Source organism: Artemia sp. Qi Xiang Cuo, chromosome 8 (assembly GCF_049724085.1).
Source record: "Artemia sp. Qi Xiang Cuo chromosome 8, ASM4972408v1, whole genome shotgun sequence".
In the NCBI taxonomy this organism is placed as follows: Eukaryota; Metazoa; Arthropoda; class Branchiopoda; order Anostraca; family Artemiidae; genus Artemia; species Artemia sp. Qi Xiang Cuo.
In genome coordinates this window covers 27,655,790-27,675,552 of record NC_142801.1, presented here as the reverse complement: position 1 = coordinate 27,675,552, position 19,763 = coordinate 27,655,790, and the positions used below count along the sequence as shown (strand labels likewise).

General features: G+C 35.9%; 1 protein-coding gene across 2 annotated transcripts in view; it reads right to left on the bottom strand.

Moving 5' to 3' along the window:
* Girdin (protein girdin) overlaps positions 1–19,763 on the bottom strand; it is a 245,079-nt gene that overhangs the window by 179,852 nt on the left and 45,464 nt on the right. For both annotated transcript variants that reach the window (XM_089093322.1, XM_089093323.1), the window contains exon 4: positions 6,322–6,534. In XM_089093322.1, the coding sequence (XP_088949448.1) occupies positions 6,322–6,534 (213 nt within the window). The remainder of the gene's footprint in view (positions 1–6,321; positions 6,535–19,763) is intronic.

Sequence of the window (19,763 nt, the reverse complement as noted above, 5' to 3'; positions counted from 1 at the left end):
CAGAACCTCGCATTTCCTATTGAACCCAAGGAGCAAGTGCTTTTCAAACTCCTTTTCAAGTTAATTTCCCGACTCGGCTAAAGAAAAATTGTAGACTCCTGAAAAGAAGAGACCCTCAGCATCTTCAAATAAAGTCCAAAAACTATTTTGAAGCCAACTCACCAGTTGGGACGCTTAAGTGCTAGCAGATTAATTTGCATCACTGCCAACCAGCATCCGATAATCGTGATAAATGCTGATAGATATACAAACACTTACAGATATTGTGGGAACCATGGATACAGGTCAATGAAATCATGGGGAAAGTCAAGGATACAGTGTTTCATTAGTTTAACCAGACGAGCACCGGCCCCAGCATATGCACTCATCAAAAAAAAAGAATTTGGATCTCAAATTTTTGGTTCATACCCAATCAATCTGATTGGGTATGCAGTGTGGTATTTTGCTTGGTGTAATAACTCCCATTGTGTTAAAATACCACCAAGAAAGGTAATTGACTTGTAGATTATTGAAGGAACGAGAACAACTCCATAAATATCGCTTGCGGTGCAAAAGCTCATCAAATTTGTGGGGTGTAACTATTTGGTACACCCCAAAAAGTGTACCTATTTGGGAAAAAACTTACATGGTACTATCGAAGCTCCATGATTATTTTGTAACTCGAAATAGAAGGAAGGCTTTAGATTTACAATGGTGTATTCTCATCGTTAAATTTTGAGCACCTTTCTGTCTTTTCCTAACCATCGAATTGTAAGATTTAGTGCTAAAATGTTACAACGTCGAAGACGACTAATACAAGATATAAGATAGATAATTTGGTTGAATTGCAATCAAGTACAGGACGAATAAAAGTACCATCAAATAACTGGTGGTCTACGAAGTCAAGCCTGACAAGGAAACAAAAGCTGAGACTGCTAAGAATGCTAAGCCCTAAACTTCTGAAAAAGATAATACGAAAAGCAAAACGAAAGCTTAAAGCTTTTTTGGAAAGTAGCCATATGAAGGGCTCAATTTACTTCAGTCTCTAAAAAAAAACCGAGGGGTACAACTAGGGAGATTACAAAAGAGGGATGGTAATCTTACCATGAACCCAGACGAAACATTTAACCCCAAGCTTCAGACGCATCTCAGCAACCTAAAAGTTCTAAATCATATCCCAGCGTTCAGTGTCATGCCAGAGTTAAATGAAAGACTGGCGTTTCTTATAAAAAAAGGAAAGTTGACTCAAAAACGCTGGGGATGATTTCCAACCCTGTGATTCACATGAAATAGAATAAAGACATCTCATTCCATATGCTGACAACCAATTGTCTCCTGTTAGGGGATATGTTTGAGCTCGACCATATTTGTGCGGTCGAATTCTAATTCGACCGCGTGGGACGCGTTTGAATCCAACAAATATTTTTGAAAGGTGGACATGTAACACCTTGTTGAAATAAGAGAAATGCAAGCATTTTAGTCTGTATAATTGGAGGGCCCAACCCTTGGCCCTACGGTTCAAAGGTCCCAATCCACCGCACAAATCTACATCAGTCAGAATTATAAAGAATATCCGGTACTTTTTAATTATACGGAACATACCGAAGAATTTCGCTCTGTAAGATCTGACAAAACCGGTTTTCCTCTCTGCAATCGGTTATGATTTGTTTATTTTGAGTGAAAAAAAAAAACTACGATGCAGGTATATTTTGATAAAATATTCAATAAATAGAGGTGTTTAGGGGTTGGGTTAAGTATTTTATGTAATGCGTTCTGCACGGCCTGCTTTCCATAATTCTTTGTCGTAGCCTAGTTCCCATTATTTTGTTTCTGAAGTATTTTATTTTCATCATATTTTGGTGTATTTTATTACGATCTTCACTTCTTGGGTGTGTTTCGTATAATTAACGAGCACCGAATCTCCTATTAGGACCAAAGTAAACATTTTCAGTTTTTGAGTTTTCTGATAACAATTTTGAGGCTAATAGACTGTTCTAAAGGAAACGCAGTTAGCAAATATTTCAGAACCTTTCCGTTAATTTACTACTACTACTTTTTTAACTTGCGATTCCCTTAACTCACTACCATTGACGTTCTAATTTTGGAAATAGTTTATCCACATGAATAGGTTTACAAATATATCCACACGAATAGGCTTGTATTCCTGGGACTCACGTTTTGAATAGAACCAACGATCTTGGGTAGTACTGAGCTGCAAATTTGCATTTGATTTTCCGAACATACTACTGGATTTGCAAAATTCCACGAGTGATGTACAAGGTGCACGATGAAATAAGAAGGAAATAGTTTTGGCTGGTTGAAAAATTAACCAAAGGGCGCGATAAAATAGGAAGAGGATAATTTGTGTTGGTAGTGAATAAACTAAAAATAAAAACTAGTGGTTCCGTCTTCATTCATTTTTCTTTCTCAACAGCCCTCTTGTTTCAATAAACATACATTGCACAAATTGGCACAACACATCAATTAAAGAGTTCGAAAGCTTTAGCCAGAGAGGGATATGGATATTACCAGGGGTTTCAGGGATTATGCACTAAGCCACGTTATGCTCACCAGACGTGCGGAGGCAGGACTATAGCGACAAAAGAAGACCATCTGAAGCTGGGTAGCACTGAAGCTATTAATAAAAGGACGTTCAGAGGCCCCTGCGACCAACAACAGACACTAAACTATACAATTAAAAGATTATTTAAAAGACCTTTAAAAATTGGGTAGAATTCTACTGTAGCTACTTTTGGCTATCTTGGAAAGGGGTTAAGTTAGGAAAATGAAACTTTCAGGGATGGGTCTAAAGGCTAAAGTATGTCCTGGGAAGGTATTTTGAAGTACCTACTTCCAGTCCTTCTCTCTCTAGAGGGTCCTGAGCTTTTATGACCTTTAAGAATCTGTGTGCTATAAAAGTGAAACCTTACAAAATAGATCTTCCGCTTGAATGAAGCAACAAAATTGTTTTCAGCTTCACAACCTTGCTCAATCCCAATTTATAGGATTTTAAAGATATGCAAATACATTTCCTAAATTTTGAAAAAAAAAACATTGACATGGCTTAAAATTCTACTCAAATAACAGGAATTGCATTTTCAGAAATAAAGTCAGAGAAAAAAAACTGATAAGTGAAAACTAAGGTAAAATACTGTTTTGTCTAAATTTCGATAGGTATAGGACCTGTAATGTAGGCAATTTTCAGGACTCTCTAGAGGGAGAAGGAGTGGAGGTAGGCAGTTCAAAATACCTTCCCAGGAAATACTTTAGCCTGTAGACCCATCCCTGAAAGTATCATTTTCCTAGCCTAACTCCTTTCCAAGATAGCCAAAATAAAATTTTACCAAAGTTTGATTTCCTGAGTACTTGCTAAATTGCCCTCGAATGATTTGTGTGACAAAGACCAAAGTCAGTTTAATAGAACAAAAACGTGAAATTTAAGCTATGTGGTAATAAGTCAGTTTGAGATGATGTTACATTGGAGACAACAAAAAGCTAAAACTATTTGGGTCAGGTTATCTGCGCAGATATTCAGCCGGTTTTAAAACGGAACAAAGAACAATTTAAATTTGATATCAAAATAGTGTCAGGTGGTAGAAATGTAGTATTACAGTCATGAAATTACACAGCTTGGAAGAAATAATTACAGCATTTCTTACAGTCTCTTTCTATTATCAATATTATAAGAGTGCGTCAAAGCAATATTTGTAAATAACAATACTTAGCACACTTCTCTATTTCATTATGATCAGATTTTTTTTTTTTGAAATCTTTAGTCGTGAGATACTGGAGTACAATTGCCATTATTTCCTGCACGACTTAGTTTTTTTAAGATAGCATGTATAATATGAATTTTACGTAAAACCATCTTTCTGCCAAGTGAACAGACAGGGGTGTCGTTTTGAAGGAGAAAGGGGAGGGGTGCAGTTTCCCCCCCAATAATTTGGAGAAAAAATTAGGTACTTGTGCATTATATGGACTTTTCTAAAAAGTCAAGTTTGATTAATGCTAATGAAATAAAATAAAATAGGTTGAATATATAATAGTTTATAAACAATTTTGGGCTATATATTTGCACATTAGGGGGGTGGGGGTAAAGCATAGAATATATTAAATACGTAACCTAGCCTAGGTACCTCTCCCCCCCCCCTAAGCCCCAAAAAACAACAATTTAAATATCGTAACGCATTAAAAACCAGGCTATGCATTGCATTACTCTATAGCGGTCTCTTGAATCAACCCGCCAAAAACGGGTTTTTCGTGACTGGTTTCCTTGTAAAGGCCCATATAGTGCCCAAGTACCAGAAATTACTATATAGCTCGTGCCCCTTGACTGTTCGGACATGGACCTCTTTTGCCCTCCCCCCAATAAAAATGCTGGAGTGATGCCCCTGTGAACAGAATAAGTATTTTCATCTTTCTGTTTTAAGTCATCTTTCACTGTTTTAGCACCAATTTCAATATTATTTCCTTTTCCTGAATTTACCTCCAACGATCCAACAAGACTTCAAAAGTCCTAATACCCTGAATGCCAAAGGTGTACAAAGGCATGAGCCGTAGGGAGCCGAGAGGGTCGAAATTTAGAAACATTCCTCAGACCAATCTCAGGAGGGCTGTCGAATAGCCCCGCTCGAGATTAATAAAGTTATGACAACGGCAAGATGCCGATTCACTGATTGTCAGATATATCCTCTTGATTTTTATCTTTGGGGGCATTTGAAGGTCATGGCATATTAAGTAAAGAAACGAGAGACAAATCATCTCAGTGAACATATCACTTGTTATCTCACACCATTACTAATATAATTTTAACTATACTAACAAGTCATCATCAAGAATGGGAAACATGTATTAAAATATATGTTGAAACAATAATAATCATATAGAATACATTACAAAAATAAACATGGCTCTCACTCTTATTTTTATCAAATAGAAAAAAAAACATTTTTTTTTCAACTGAAAGTAAGGAGCAACAATAAAACTTGAAACGAACAAAAATTATTTTGTACATGAGGGAGTTTGCCGCGTAGTCAACACCTCGCTCTTTACGCTAAAGCTTGAATGTTCAAACTCTTTAAGAATGACCCCTGAATCACAAAGGCCATTTACTTAGAATCAGGGACGTACGCAGGGGGGGGGCCTCCGGGGCCCGGCCCCCCGAAACCTCACGATTTTTTTCATTTTCCCATAATTTTCTGATTTTTCTCACAGAGTAATGGGTTTGAAGGATTTGGCCCCCCCCCCCCGAAACAAACTGCCCCCCCCCCCGAAACAAATTCCTGCGTACGTGCCTGCTTAGAATGTATAGCTCTTTTGAGAGTACTAAAAAAAAACTTCAGCGTAAAGAGCGAGGGCGATCCCGTTCATATACGAAATAATTTATGTTCGTTTTAAGTTTTAGTGTTGCTCCTTACTTTCAGCTAACAAGTGATTTTTTTAAATTTAATTTCTGATCGTTTTTTAAATAATGCTGGGAAATCCAGCACCCCTTCATAGAAAATTTCCTTTCCCCGCGAAAACTCGCTCCATGGAAAGATCCTCCCACGTAACCTCTTACCCCCCTCACCAGAAAAAATCCCCCCGAAAGCGTCTGTATACTTCCGAATAACCAATAGGCTATTATATGTAAACAATGGGCAAAGTTCATAAATTGCAGCCCTTTCCCCGTGGGCAGTGGGGGATTAAGTCATCCTCAAAGACATAGTTATTAGATTTTTCGACACTGCTGAACAAAATGGCTATCTCAAAATTTTGATCGGGTGACATTGAGAAAAAAATGAGCGTGGGAGGGGACCTAGTTGCTCTCCAATTTTCGGTCACTTAAAAAATTCCCTAGAATTTCTAATTTTTCATTCGAATGAGCGCTCTCGTGATATTCTAGGACCACTGGTCGATACGATCACCCCTGGGGAAAAAAAATAAATAACAAAATAAACACGCTTCTGGCAAAAAAAATATAAAATTCCACATTTTTTTAGATAGGAGTTTGAAACCTCTAAGGTAGGGTTCTCTGATACGCTGAATCTGACGGTGTTATTTTCATTAAGATTCTATGGCTTTTAGGCGTGTTTCCCCCTTTTTTCGAAAATAAGGCAAATTGTCTCAGGCTCGAACTCTTGATCGGCAAGACTAAACTTAATGAAAACTTGTATTTTAGAAATCAGTATAAAAATCCGATTCTTCTGATGTATCTATTGGTTTCAAAATTCCGTTTTTTAGAGTTTTGGTTACTATTGATCCGGGTCGCTTGTTACTTACAGTTCGTTACCACGAACTATTTTATTTTGCATGGAAATTTATGGCCAAGACACCAGAAGAATAGTGAAGGGAATAACTTACATGTTGAATACATTCCACAATAGAGTGCTGCGTGTCCACAGGTAGCTTAGTTATATCCGATATCACAGATTCTTTTCGGGGTCCTTGAACAGCACACCCAAGTATTAGAAGAAGAAGAAGTTCTATGTCAGCAACCGCTTTTTCTGATATAGGATCTTTGGCGACAATCACCGGATCAGGAAGCCTTACGACAATTAGCTGACCAAGAATTTCCTTAAAGAAGGGAAATAAATAATATAATTGAATAAACTCTATCGCACTATTCAAATGATCTTCCAGCAAAAAAAGTAGTCATCGACCATACCTGCAGAGGAACATTAGTAAGGACCCAGCAAAGCATAAATGCAACTAAAAAAATACATTTCAATGGCAAAAAGCTTTGGTAGTTATGTCTTCAGTAGTTACCAAAATAGTCATTATAGACAAACATTTTTTTTTTGTCTGCACAAAGATCTTTTCTTATGGCCCTTTCTTTTATTTTAAAAGATTCCCATCCACGGTTGATTTCTAGTTTGATTGATAATATAATATATAGACAAACCTATTCATGTTAATAAAGATAAGGAAGGTAGCTGCAAAGAAGTAACTACTAAGACATCACTGAAATAACACGACTTTGTATCAGAAAACTATAAATTACAACGGGACTTAACTAGAGTAAGGTGAGAATTAGGTTTTATTGATTCGTTTACAGAAATTCCGGTTCGTTTATATATATATATATATATATATATATATATATATATATATATATATATATATATATATATATATATATATATATATATATATATATATATATATATATATATATATATATATATATATATATATATATATATATATATATATATATTCGTTCTTTGATTTTAAAGCACGAATATATCAACGTTGCTGATTCACTCTGGGTCGAAATGACCCTAAGCTTTAACATCTACTATGATATTTTTACAACATATGTGCAGTTAAGTTTGAATCTAACTGCCTATGGCATACTATAGAATTTCCTGTTTGTTCAGAATCAAGTTAATTTTGAAACATATTAATCTTAGCCAATATTTTCAGAACAAACTTTAATAATAGGCGATATCGAAGCAATAGGAAAGACATACAAAAGGAGGTTCACGAGGATTCTTTCTGGGAGAGGAAAGGGGTCATAAAAATAGGTCAAGTATATGAAAATTACTAGAAACACCATAAAAATCTTGCGTCATGGTACTTCGAAAAGGACTCAGGCCCAAAGGCCCCCAACGTACATGCCTGATAATGACATAGGTTACGTTTAGAACATAAAATGTGTAAAATACCCAGAGGTACTTTTATCCCCCCCCCCCTTTCTCGAAAAAAATCTTGTGAATTTTCTTTTACTGTTTTGGCCAACTTTCCCATCTTCCAGCCACAGATGTGTCTGTACATGCCCGATGATGCGTATATCTAGATACTTTTTAAAGTTGAATAGCCGTTTAGAATAAAGGAACCATCACAACATCCGCGGAAAACATCTGTTAAAATTGGTAAAAGAAATAGATTAAATAAATAGAAAAAGATCAATTATACAAAATGCAGTCCTTTTCCCAAACCACTTTTTTTTTAAATTAATCAAAAAAACTTTTTGCACAAAATAAGTTTTTCAAAAACAGTAAAGAACTCCATTAAACCTAAAATGAAAAACAAAAATAGAATGAAGTAATCTACCAAGCATACAACTACCACAAATCAGTATCAATAAATAAATGAAACCCAAAACAAATAGAAATTAAAATATGTCAAGCTCAAAACGAGCAAAAACTAATATAAGTAGGGTTCTAAAACCTCTGATTTTTAAAAGCTACAATATAGTTTGTACTTTACTGAAAGAATTCAAATGAATTTACTGAAAAAATGTGCATTGTCAGTTTAATGTACATATGCTGATATCTATTCCTTAAAGTTGTAAAAGTGAAAGCATTTAAAAGAATTTTTTCAGTAGTACAAATTATATTCTAGCTTTTACAAAGCATAGGGTTTAGAACCCAACTCACCTACTCACTACTTGGAAACTACTTAGAACCCTAATCACTTTGACTCTTAAAAAGAGCACTAGAGCGTCTGATTACCAATTCAATGAGCCCTCCTCCGAAATTTATATGACCACAATTTTTATAAAAACCCTATATGTCCCCAGGGCATAACTTACAACCCTTGCCCTGAGGGCTATATGGGGGGGATATCTTAACCCTTAGGGCTGGGGGATATGTTATCCTCAAAGACATAATTTTCAGACCTTTCTGGTGGATTGAACAAAATCGCTATATCAAAATTTGTCCTCTGATCAAGATCGACTAATAAAAAAGGCACTAGTCTCTCAATTTCCAATTGAAAGAGGCTTTTTTGAAAAAGCTACAAAAAAATTTTCCGTCAAAACCCTATTTGCCCCACGGATATAACTAACAACCCTTATCTTGATACGAATGGGGGGAGGTTGTCCTCCTCAAAGACATATTTTTCGGACAAGTCAATTACGTAAACTAAGAAGATAATAGCAAAATGTGGATTGGAAATATATGGAATGTTCAATTTCCAATCGAAAGAGCCCGTTTTGAAATTTTTACGAAAACACTTTCTATAAAAACATTATATGCCCTCAGGGCATAACTTACACCCTTAGCCCTGAGGGCTGTGAGGGGGTGGTCATGCTAAAACATAATTTCCGGACACTTCAACTACGTTCAACAAAATTAGTAGAGGTGACCCTATAACTCCCACGCGAACCACGTGGTTTATGGTTTTTGTCAGTGAGAATTTGAAAAACAGGAATTTTGTCACATTTATGGATGGTTTTATGGATTTTGTCAGTGAGAATGGAAAAACAGGAACTTTGTCACATTTATGTCTGTATTCATGGATGGTTATGTGTGTTGGTCAATTTATTTGATGTTTTTATGGTCTTTGTCAGTGAAAATGAAAAAACAGGAACTTTGTCACTTTCATTGACTATAGATTCATTAGGGAGAACACGTGGTTAATGGGGTCAATGTTATTGTTGTTGTTTTGGGCACGCGATAGAGTCATTAGAGAGAACACGTGGTTAATGGGGTCAATGTTATCGTTGTTGTTTTGGGCACGAGATAGAGTCATAAGGGGAAGCACATGGTTAATGGGGTCAATGTTAGTGTTGTTGTTTTGGGCACGCTTTCAGCGAATGCCAAGGTCAATGTTGCTATTGTTGTTGTTTTGGGCACGCTCGAGCCAAATGTTATGAGTTTCCGGGGAACACCTGTGCTGTCAGTCATAAATCAAATTGTTTCCAGGGAATGTCTGACAGATGACGTCAAGTTAATTAATGTCTTTGATGCATTTCCAAAGAGAATTGTCTCCGCGACAAAGTTTAGATCACACGTGACAGATGAAGTCATGATTGATTGATTGACACGAAAGGGGAATTAATTTGTTGTTCTAAAGAGAATTGATTCACGAAAGGGAAATTAATTTGGAGTTCTAACAAGAGAATCGTTTCAGAGGCAAAGATTAGATCTTAGCGATGAATAGTTTTAGCGCAGGCATTAGGTTTCCAAATAATTGAAATGCGCCAGCGCAGGGATGCCAAACAAAAGGAACACGCTGAATTACGTTTAGGGATTATTTGGGCGAAACCCTTTTAGCCATTTTATGGAATTATTTCGACAAAACAGTTAGAGACATTATAAAATATGATTTTTGAAGAGATTTTAGAAGAGAATTTAATGGTGAAACTCTGTGGTCGTTATAATACACAAGTTCCATTTGAACAGTGTTTTGAGATCCTCTACCCCAACCCCAAAGGGTTCCGATCCCCCGACCCCCACCCCAAAGGGTTCCAATCCCCCTACCTCAACCCCGAAGGAAGCCCCCAGTCCTCAAGGGCCCCACCCCCCAAGCTCCCAAAGAGCCCCCAGACTCCCCGGGCTCCCTAAGGCCCTCCCCAGGCTCCCAAAGGTCCACCGGGCTCCCAAATGACCAATCGGCGCTCAAGGGCCCCCTCAGACCCCACAAGCCCCTACCCGAGCCCCCAAAGGCCCTCCCCGGTCCTCAAGGGTCCCCCCAAGCTCCCAAAGGGCCCCAGACCCCCAAAGGCTCTCACAAGCCCCCAAAGGTCCTCCCCCGGTCCCCAAAGGTCTACTGGGCTCCCAAAAGACCACCCAATCCTCAAGGGCCCCGGATCCCCAAACGCCCTCCCTGGGCCCCAAAGGCCCCCCCCGCCCCCATACATGCACACAAAAACCTACACACACACAAACGCACAAAAACTTACACACACACACACACACACAAACTTACACACACACACGAAAACTTACACACACACATGAAAACTTCCAAACACACGCCAAAACTTACACACACACAAAAACTTACACACACACACACACACAAAAAAACTTACACATCCACACGAAAACTTACATACACACAAAAACTTACATGCACACAAAAACTTACACACACACACACACACACACACAAAAATTACACACACACACACACACGAAAACTTACACACACACACTCCAAAAATTACACACACACAAAAACTTACACACACACACACACACACACAAAAACTTACACATGAACACAAAAAAAAACTCATACACACACACACAAAAAATTACACACACACACACACACACACAAAAAAATTACACACACACACACGAAAACTTACACACACACGCCAAAACTAACACACACAAAAACTTACACCCACACACACAATAAACTTACACACACAAAAACTTACACACACACACAAACTTACACACACACACACAAAACTTACACCCACACACAAAAGCTTAGACACACAAAAACATACACGCACACGCACACAATAACGAAAACAAGAACAAAAAAAAAAGAACAAAAAAACTTAAATGCAAAAACAAACAAACAAAAAAACAAAAAAACTTAAAAAATAGACACCACAATTAAAAACACACACAAACACAAAATAACACAAACACGCAAGAAAAATTACACACACACTAAAAAACTTACACACACACAAAAACTTACACACAAACAAACACAAAAAAAAAAAAAAAACTAGCACATGAACACGAAAACTTACATGCGCACAAGAACCTAAACACACACACACATGAAAACTAAAACGCACACATCAAAACTTACACACACAAGAGCTTAGACACACAAAAACTTACACACACACACACAAAAACTTACACCCACACGCAAAAACTTACATGCACACAAAAACTTACATGCACACAAAAACTTACACACACATAAAAACTTACACACACACACGAAAACATACACACACACACACGCCAAAACTTACACACACACACAAAAAAGTTACACACACACACACACACACACACAAAAACTTACACATGCACACGAAAACTTACATGCACACAAAAACTTACACACACGCACAAAAACTTACACGCACACACAAAAACTTACACACACACGAAAACTAACACACACACACTAAAACTTACACACACACGCCAAAACTTACACACACAAAAAAACTTACACACACACACACACACAAGAAAACTTACACATGCACATGAAAACTTACATGCACACAAAAACTTACATGCACACAAAAACTTACATGCACACAAAAACTTACACACACACACAATTAGACAAAAAATTACGATGTTTATGCACAGTTATGTTTAAGCAATAAATCCTTCTGCCAATCAACCCATCTCCCCAAAACACTTTTCAGCCATTTCTTGTTAAGATTTTTTATTTCAACTCATCCACACGGGTTTTTCGCTAGCAACTCGGCCTCCACTATAACTATCCTAATAGATCCTTCTGCCAATCAACCCATCTCCCCCCAAAACACTTCAGTCATTTCTTGTTAAAAAATCTTTAGTCATTAAGAAATTTCAACGACCATCCTATTGCAGAATTCCTATCAAGTCAAACAATAAATTAAAAACGAAAACACCTAAAAAAAACCCTAATTTTAAACAGTTTTTGGGAAACAAGGTGAAAGTAAAGTGCAATTGGTCTGAAAGTAACCATAACTCAAAAAACAGAATTTTAGTAATTATAGATACACGAAAATGATTGGCTTTATACGCTGATTCCAAATACATAAATTTCCTTAGGTTTAATGTTATCCGTCAAAAGCTAAAACCTTGAGAATGTCAAGCCTCGACATGTGATTGGTTGCAATTCCCTTTTTCTTGCCAAGTCTTGACCCCCCTATTAAAGGATATGAATTAGAACCATGGGAACGTATTTTCATCGTATTTTGAGTATTTTCTTTTGAAAAAAACTGAAAATCCACTATTTGTGCTTTTTTTGTGTTAAATACACTGAAAATTCCCTTATTTTAGAAAATCCATGACAACACTAATGGACGGTCATTTAATATAACAATGGGAAAGAATTTTCATCGTATTTTGCTTTATATCGTTGTATAAAACACTGTCGATACATGTTACGTTCTATATGATTGAGTTTTACACTATCAATTCATTTTTTTTAGCCATGCCTTGGCCTCCCTAATTGAAGGATATGAATTAGAACCATGGGAACGTATTTTCATCGTATTTTGCTTATTTTCGTTGGAAAAAACACTGAAAAGCCATATTAAGAGCTATATTTGTGAGTTTTTCACTGAAAATTCCTTTTTTTTTGCCAAGCCTTGACCTCCCTAATTAAAGGATATGAATTAGAACCATGGGAACGTATTTTCATCGTATTTTTCGTATTTCATTTGTAAAAAACACTGAAAAGCCATATTGAGTCCTATATTTGTGAGTTTTTCAATGACAATTCTTTTTTAACCAAGCTTTGACCTCCATAATTGAAGGATATGAAATAGAACCATGGGAACGAATTTTCATCATATTTGCGTATTTTCGTCTGGAAAAACACTGAAAAGCCATATTAAGAGCTATATTTGTGAGTTTTTCACTGAAAATTCCTTTTTTTTTCCATGCCTTGACATTCCTAATTAAAGGATATGAATTAGAACCATGGGAACGTAATTTCATCGTATTTTGCGTATTTCCGTTGGAAAAAACACTGAAAAGCCATATTAAGACCTATATTTGTGAGTTTTTCACTGAAAAGTACTTTTTTTTCCAAGCCTTGACCTCCCAAATTGAAGGATATGAATTAGAACCATGGGAACGTAATTTCATCATATTTGCGTATTTTCGTCGGAAAAAACACTGAAAAGCCATATTAAGAGCTATATTTGTGAGTTTTTCACTGAAAATTCCTTTTTTTTGCCAAGCCTTGACATTCCTAATTAAAGGATATGAATTAGAACCGTGGGAACATAATTTCGTCGTATTTTGCGTATTTCCGTTGGAAAAAACACTGAAAAGCCATATTAAGACCTATATTTGTTAGTTTTTCACTGAAAATTCATTTTTTTGCCAAGCCTTGAACTCCCTAATTGAAGGATATTAATTTATGAATTGGGTACGTTATTTCTTCTTTTTTTTCTTATTTTCGTTGGAAAAAAAACACTGAAAATCCATATTATGTGCTATTTTTTTGAGTTTTTCAATGAAAATTCCCTTTTTTTTCGCAAAGCTTTGTAATCCATAAGTGAAGGAACGGAATTAAAACCTTGAGGATTCTTTTTAGTCGTAATTACTTTGGAAAAAAAACACTGAACAGCCCGAATAACAGCTATATTTTTGATTTTTTAACAGAAAATAACCTTTTTTTTCGCGAAGCCTTAACAACATTTATTGAAGTAAAATAATTAATAACTTGGAGAAGCAGTGTCATCGAATTTTGCTTGATTTCGTCTGAAAAAACACTGAAAATCCACTAATAGTTATATATGTTTGATTAGTTAAATTAATATACCCTTTTTTTTTAGCAATGCCTTTACCTCCATAAATGAATGATATTAAATATAACCATTGGAACATATTTTCATAGTATTTTGCATATTTCCGTTGGAAAAACACTCAAAAGCCATATTAAGACCTATATTTGTGAGTTTTTCACTGAAAATTCATTTTTTTGCCAAGTCTTGATCCCCCTATTGAAGGATGTGAATTAGAACCAAGGAAACCTATTTTCATCGTATTTTGCGTACTTCTGTTGGAAAAAACACTGAAAATCCAAATAAAGAGCCATATTTGTGAGTTCTTCTCTGAAAATTCCTTTTTTTTTGCCAAGCCTTGACATTCCTAATTAAAGGATATGAATTAGAACCCTGGAAACATAATTCCATCGTATTTTGCTTACTTCCGTTGGAAAAAACACTGAAAAGCCATATTAAGACCTATATTTGTGAGTTTTTCACTGAAAATTCCTTTTTTTTAGCCAAGTCTTGACCCCCCCTATTAAAGGATATGAATTAGAACCATGGGAACGTAATTTCATCGCATTTTGCGTATTTCCATTGGAAAAAAAAACACTGAAAAGCCATATTAAGACCTATATTTGTGAGTTCTTCACTGAAAATTCCTTTTTTGCCAAGCCTTGACAATCCTAATCAAAGCATATGAATTAGAACAAAGGAAACGTAATTTTATCGTATTTTGCGTATTTCCGTTGGAAAAAAATTGAAAAGACATATTAATTGCTATATTTGTGAGTTTTTCACTGAAAATTCCTTTTTTTGCCAAGCCTTGACCTCCCTAATTGAAAGATATGAATTAAAACCTGGGGAACGTATTTTCATCGTATTTTGCGTATTTTCGTTGGAAAAAAACACTGAAAAGCCATAATAAGACCTATATTTGTGAGTTTTTCACTGAAAATTCCTTTTTTTGCCAAGCCTTGACCCCCCTAATTAAAGGATATGAATTAGAACCAAGGGAACGTAATTTCATCGTATTTTGCGTATTTCCTTTGGAAAAAACACCGAAAAGCCATATTAAGGGTTAAATTTGTGGGCTTTTTCACCGACAATTCCTTTTTAGCCCGGCCTTTATAATCAATGGAACATAGTTCATTGTATTTTACATATTTTTGATTGGAAAACACACCGAAAGGTCATATTATTTGAACTTACATCAAACGTTGGAGAGCTTACATTTGAAGAACTATCCATTATTTGCATATATTGTTCAATATTTCAAACTATACTGATTTCTAAAACTTCAAAACCCAGAAATATACGCACTTAACGGCTATCTATTCGCGAAAATCGTACTAGGTCACGCTATTAGAACAATAATTACCTTTCTATCTATCGTTCACAGGAAAAAGATTCAAAACAATACTTCCTACATCATATGGTCTAATTGCAACAAACTTGGCATGTCCAATGCAGATTAAAACCAGAAAAGACCAGAAACGCATAAAAATAAGAAAAAAGGGACTTGCAATCAATCTTGTGTCGACGCGCTAGCGCCGTCTAAGTAAAGAATGATGTGGGACACAACATGTTGTTTAGATTTTTCTACATAGCCGGACACTTCATATAGAAGGTGTTGTCGTAGAAACTTCAAAACAGGCTCATTTGATTTGAAATTAAAGTGGATAATGTACAATTCACAGGAGGGGTATGAAAACTATGGTTTTTAACAACGATATGCAAGACTAGAAAGAAAAGTCTTTAGGAGTTACCCCCCCCTTCCGCCTCAACCTTCGCTCTTGAAATCACCACACCCCCTGCCCCCAAAACTCAAATTTTCCAGAGGATTTTAAAATCCCCCCCCCCCCCAAACACAAAATTTCTAGGAACGTATCTTCATCATATTTAAATATTTTCGCTGGAAAACCTGCTTACCGAAGCGCTAGTGCTACCTAAGTAAAGAACTATGTGACTACAATATGTTGTTTTTGGTTTTTCATCATAGCCAGGGCACTTCGTATAGAAGGAGTCATCCCAAAAACTTTGAAAAGGACTCATTTGATTTGAAATTAAAGTGGATAGTGACCAATTCACAGGAGGGGGGCGTGAAAACTATCGTTTTTAACTATGATATGGAAGACTAGAAAGAAAAGTCTTTAGGAGTTGGGCTACCCATCACCTCAACCCTCGCTCTTGAAATCCCCCCCCCTAAAGTTGAAGTCTAGTCTAAACTAGCTTAACCACAAAATTACACAATATTGCATAGAAATACCAAAACCATAGGTTAGGCTATGTCAGGTTAGGTTAGAAGTTATGTTTCTCCACGTTTAAGTTCGGTTAGATTAGGTTAGCTTATCATGAGCGCTCAGGATAAGCCAACCTAATCTAACCTAACTTAAACCTGGAGAAACCTAACTTCTAGCCTAACCAGACCTAGCCTAACCGATGGTTTTGGTATTTCTTTGCAATATTGTGTAATTTTGTGGTCATGCTAGTTTAGACTAGACTTCAACTTTAGGGGGGGGGGGATTTCAAGAGCGAGGGTTGAGGTGATGGGCAGCCCAACTCCTAAAGACTTTTCTTTCTAGTCTTGAATATCATAGTTAAAAACCATAGTTTTCACGCCCCCCTCCTGTGAATTGGTCACTATCCACTTTAATTTCAAATCAAATGAGTCCTTTTCAAAGTTTTTGCGATGACTCCTTCTATACGAAGTGCCCTGGCTATGATGAAAAAACAAAAACAACATATTGTAGTCACAGTTCTTTACTTAGGTAGCACTAGCGCTTCGGTAAGCAGGTTTTCCAGCGAAAATATTTAAATATGATGAAGATACGTTCCAAGAAATTTTGTGTTTGGGGGGGGATTTTAAAATCCTCTGGAAAATTTGAGTTTTGGGGGCTGGGGGTGTGGTGATTTCAAGAGCGAAGGTTGAGGCGGAAGGGGAGGGGGAACTCCTAAAGACTATTCTTTCTAGTCTTGCATATCATAGTTAAAAACCATAGTTTTCATACCCCTCCTGTGAATTGTACATTATCCACTTTAATTTCAAATCAAATGAGCCTGTTTTGAAGTTTCTACGACAACACCTTCTATATGAAGTGTCCGGCTATGTAGAAAAACCTAAACAACATGTTGTGTCCCACATCATTCTTTACTTAGACAGCGCTAGCGCTTCGACACAAGATTGATTGCAATTCCCTTTTTTCTTATTTGTATGCGTTTCTGGTCTTTTCTGGTTTTAATCTGCATTGGACATGCCACGTTTGTCGCAATTAGACCAAATGATGTAGGAAGTATTGTTTTGAATCTGTTCCCTGTGAGCGATAGATAGAGAGGTAATTACTGTTCTAATAGCGTGACCTAGTACGATTTTCACGAATAGATAACCGTTAAGTGTGTATATTTCTGGGTTTTGAAGTTTTAGAAATCAGTATAGGTTGAAATATTGAACAATATATGCAAATAATGGATAGTTCTTCAAATGTAAGCTCTCCAACGTTTGATGTAAGTTCATATAATATGACCTTTCGGTGTGTTTTCCAATCAAAAATATGTAAAATACAATGAACTATGTTCCATTGATTATAAAGGCCTGGCTAAAAGGAATTGTCGGTGAAAAACTCACAAATTAGCCCTTAATATGGCTTTTCAGTGTTTTTTCCAACGGAAATACGCAAAATACGATGAAATTACGTTCCCTTGGTGCTAATTCATATCCTTTAATTAGGGGGGTCAAGGACGTTTGGCATGGAAAAAAAAGGAGTTTTCAGTGAAAAACTCACAAATATAGCTCTTAATATGGCTTTTCAATGTTTTTCCAACGGAAATACGCAAAATACGATGAAATTACGTTTCCTTTGTTCTAATTCATATCCTTTGATTAGGAATGTCAAGGCTTGGCAAAAAAAGGAATTTTCAGTGAAGAAATCACAAATATATGTATTAATATGGCTTTTCAGTGTTTTTTTTTCAATGGAAATACACAAAATGCAATGAAATTACGTTTCCATGGGTATAATTCATATCTTTTAATAGGGGGGGTCAAGTCTTTTCAAAAAAAGGAATTTTAATTTAAAAACTCAAAAATATATGTATGTATATGTCTTTTCAGTGTTTTTTTCCAAGGTAAATAGTCAAAATACGACAAAAATAAGTTCCCATGGTTCTAATTCATATCTTTTAATTAGGGAGGTCAAGGCTTGGCTAAAAAAAAGGAATTATCAGTGAAAAACTCACAAATATAGGACTTAATATGGCTTTTCAGTGTTTTTTTTTCCAACAGAAATACGCAAAATACGATGAAAATACGTTCCCATGGTTCTAATTCATATCCTTCAATTAGGGGGGTCAAGACTTGGCTAAAAAATTAATTTTAAGTTAAAAACTCACAAATATAGCTCTTAATATGGCTTTTCAGTGTTTTTTTTTCAAATTAAATGCTCAAAAAACGATGAAATTGCGTTCACAGGGTTCTAATTCATGTCCTTGAATTAGGGAGGTCAAAGCTTGGCGAAAAAATGGGAATTGTCAGTGAAAAACTCAAAAATATAGCTCTTAATATGGCTTTTCAGTGTTTTTTTTCCAACCAAAATACGCAAAATACGATGAAAATACGTTCCCATGGTTCTTTTTCATATCCTTCAATTAGGGAGGTCAAGGCTTGGCAAGAAAAAAGGAATTTTCAGTGAAAAACTCACAAATATAGCTCTTAGTATGGCTTTTCAGTGTATTTTCCAAAGAAAATACGTAAAACACGATGAAAATACGTTCGCATTTTTATATTTCATTTCCTTTAATTAGGGAGGTCAAGGCTTGGCGAAAAAAAGGGAATTGTCAGTGAAAAATTCACACATAGAGCTCTTAATATGGCTTTTCAGTGTTTTTTCCAACGAAAATACGCAAAATATGATGAGAATACGTTCCCATGGTTCTAATTCATATCCTTTAATAGGGGGGTCAAGACTTGGCAAGAAAAAGGGAATTGCAACCAATCACATGTCGAGGCTTAACATTCTCAAGGTTTTAGCTTTTGACGGATAACATTAAACCTAAGGAAATTTATGTATTTGGAATCAGCGTATAAAGCCAATCATTTTCATGTATCTATAATTAATAAAATTCTGTTTTTAGAGTTATGGTTACTTTCGGACCAATTGCACTTTACTTTCACCTTGTTTCCCAAAAACTGTTTAAAATTAGGGTTTTTTAAGGTGTTTTCATTTTTGCTTTATTGTTTGACTTGATAGGAATTCTGCAATAGGATGGTCGTTGAAATTTCTTAATGACTAAAGATTTTTTAACAAGAAATGACTGAAAAGTGTTTTGGGGAGAGATGGGTTGATTGGCAGAAGGATCTATTAGGATAGTTATAGTGGAGGCCGAGTTGCTAGCGAAAAACCCGTGTGGATGAGTTGATTGGCAGAAGGATTTATTGCTTAAACATAACTGTGCATAAACATCGTAATTTTTTGTCTAATTGTGTGTGTAAGTTTTTGTGTGCTTGTAAGTTTTTGTGTGCATGTAAGTTTTCATGTGCATGTGTAAGTTTTCTTGTGTGTGTGTGTGTTAGTTTTTGTGTGTGTGTAAGTTTTTGCGTGTGTGTGTAAGTTTTCGTGTGTGTGAGTAAGTTTTCGTGTGTGTGTTA